At 51.6% G+C, this 2,785-nt stretch overlaps 1 protein-coding gene across 1 annotated transcript; it reads right to left on the bottom strand.

Moving 5' to 3' along the window:
* Window positions 1-6: 6 nt before the first annotated feature.
* LOC122545812 (neutral alpha-glucosidase AB-like) lies at window positions 7-2,162 on the bottom strand. The gene is made up of 4 exons (XM_043684718.1): window positions 2,029-2,162; window positions 1,582-1,694; window positions 1,151-1,248; window positions 7-768 (listed from the first exon to the last, which is right to left on the bottom strand). The coding sequence occupies exons 1-4, from the start codon at window positions 2,071-2,073 to the stop codon at window positions 659-661; spliced, it is 366 nt and encodes a 121-aa protein (XP_043540653.1). The 5' UTR covers window positions 2,074-2,162; the 3' UTR covers window positions 7-658.
* Window positions 2,163-2,785: the final 623 nt, after the last annotated feature.

Consider the following 2,785-nt stretch of genomic DNA (forward strand, 5'->3'; position numbering starts at 1 on the left):
GGGGGGGGGGGGAACACAGGACTCAATGTAATCACAGCCTTCTCTTGGTGGGGGAGGGGGGAGAAAAGGAGAGAAACACAGGACTTGTACTGTAATCACAGCCCACGGGGAGCACAGGCTGTAATTACACGTCAAGGTACAGATTCCTGCCTGAAGTCAAAAAACCAAAGTTCACTGCCTCCTGGATAGAGAAAGCCAGACAGAGGGGGGAACAAATGATAGAGAAAGAGAAAACATTCACACTGGAACAGAATGAGTAGCACCTGGGAGTTAAATGGAGGAGGATAGCGAGACAGCACACAGGCAGAGAGAGAGAGAGAGAACAAGGTGGAGAGAGACATGAAGAGACTGACCAAGCACAAGCAAGTGTGGAAACCCCCAGACATAGCCCTGGAGCTGGATCAGGGACACACACACACACACACACCCCCACCGAGCAGTGGTGCAGCTGAAACAGTTTGCAGTCACTCCAAGGCAGCAGCTTGTTCCTGCAATTTTGAAAGCAGAAATGGAAGAAGAATTGTGAAGGAGTATGAAAGGACAAAGATGTTGCAGAATCCCAGAATGTTTGTCCTACAGCTGCTGACAACAGCCATCTACTCTGTTAGATGACAGAGAGAGGGGAGAGGAGAGGAGGGGAGGTGTGTACGGAACACTATTATCGAAGGTACAGGCTCCACTCAGCATTCACATTCACAGCTGGTTTCCGGATGGTTAGCACCAAGGTCTCTACGTTATATTCAAAGTTCAAGTTCGATTCAGTTCCATCTGCAAACAAGATGATGATAAACATTAAATTTAGATTAAATAATCTAATCTACAGTGTGGAAACAGGCCCTTCGGCCCAACAAGTCCACACCGACCCTCTGAAGACCACCCACCCAGACCCATTCCCCTACATTTACCCCTTCAGCTAACACTACGGGTAATTTAGCATGGCCAATTCACCTAACCTGCACATTTTTGGACTGTAGGAGGAAACCCACACAGACACGGGGAGAATGTGCAAACTCCACACAGACGGGACCCTGGTGCTGTGAGGCAGCAGTGCTAACCACTGTGCTGCCCACAGATGATAAACATTACATCCACCAAAAGCACATTTACAAATGGGAGCTAGAAGGTGGATCAAGAGCAGCAAGTCCCTTACCAGCCAGTTTGATGGTAACAGTCACTGGTCTCCTCGCTCCAAGAACCAGGATCCTCTCAATCCACGCAGCAGTCTTATAGTGACCAACAGGATCAGCACTGAGGACAAGTTAAACACAGAGATTGAACATGCACGGGGAGTCCAACCCCACCATGCCAGAACTTGCACCCCTTCCCCAACCAGCGCTGACTGGCAGGCACAAAGCTGAAACTTAGAGTGACTTACTAAGACAAGGCTCCTCAGCAGAGGGATTCCCCTCCATCTCTCCCACCCAAGATCCGCCTCCAATACAAGCCCCAGCTCCTCTCCTCACCTCCCCCCCCCCCCCCCCCCCCCCCCCCCCCCCCCCCCCACCACCTCAGACACCTCCTGCGCGCAGCTCCTGCTAGCCCGGGGTTACACTGAGCTACATGTGAAAGCTGTCTGATTACCTGGAGGTGAGGGAATTATTAACAAAGACAAACTTCCTGTAGATATATTCCTTTCTCTTCTCAAAGTTGAAAGTGTGACCATCATCGATAAAGAGATCTCCTTGCGCGGTGTTCTGGGGGGAAAGATCAGAAAACAACCTAATCCTTTGGTCATTCGTTGAAATGTCTTTGGCCAGTCTCCCACCCTGGGCACGGGCAGCAGGGTGAGGGTGGAGAGACAGTACCACCACTCCTGGCATGGGGGGTCTCAGGGATGTATCACCCAGGAGGTCTCAGTCGGGAGTGGGCAGTCGTCAAGTTGAGGCATTAAACCAAATCCCATCTTACCCTTCAGGGTTTTATTCGAAAAGATCCCAAGATCCCACTCCCTTCAGTCCACAGGGCGAGGGGTAATCCCTGGGGCCAGTAGTTCTTTATGAACAGGGTGATGAAGTGCGTGTTCAGTACCTGTGCATTCACTGCCACATAGAGGGTGTAGGGATCGTCCGCCATGCAGGAAGATGATCTGCGAACACGTTCTTTACGAGCGATAATGGTTCCTCCTCGCTGATAGACCGGAATCTGAGGAAGGGATGAACCAGAACACGGTTAGATTTCTCTCGGAATTACAGGACTGCATTGTGTCTGAACATCCAGGATATTCCCAGGTTAACTACGTGTCTGAAGGGATTACTGTTCACGCTGTGTTTGATGTAGATGGATCCAGCCTCCTCCATTCTACCGCCCAATACCCCCCCCCCCCACACAACACTGCCTCCAACAAGCTGGGGGAGAGAGAGACACGCCTGAGCTCCTGACTGTCTCTGCCCAGTAAAAGCTGGGAACACAGCCAGCATTGGGTGAAAACATGTGAAAGGCTTGCCCCCTGCCCACACAGCCACCATTGGAAAGACCTGAAATTGTATTGAATGTGCAGCCCTCAAGGCTCTTTAATCAGCAACAGAATAGAGACGAGCAGATATTAAAAAGTTAGAATCCTTGGGACCCACATGCTGTAGGGGCGAGAGAAGGGCACAGCTCCACACGATATCCTACTGCCCCCACTGGAGCCCCAAGGGAAAAGGAGCAGGCTCCCATCCAGGAATCGGTAACGGGCCGGTCTCCCTCTCCCTCTCCCTCCCCCAGGCCTCGGTAACGGGCCGGTCTCCCTCTGCCTCTTAGCCTGCTGGAATGTCCTATCACCCTCACCTTGACCTTTTTCCAC

Source organism: Chiloscyllium plagiosum, unplaced genomic scaffold, assembly GCF_004010195.1.
Source record: "Chiloscyllium plagiosum isolate BGI_BamShark_2017 unplaced genomic scaffold, ASM401019v2 scaf_66908, whole genome shotgun sequence".
NCBI classification, from domain to species: domain Eukaryota; kingdom Metazoa; phylum Chordata; class Chondrichthyes; order Orectolobiformes; family Hemiscylliidae; genus Chiloscyllium; species Chiloscyllium plagiosum.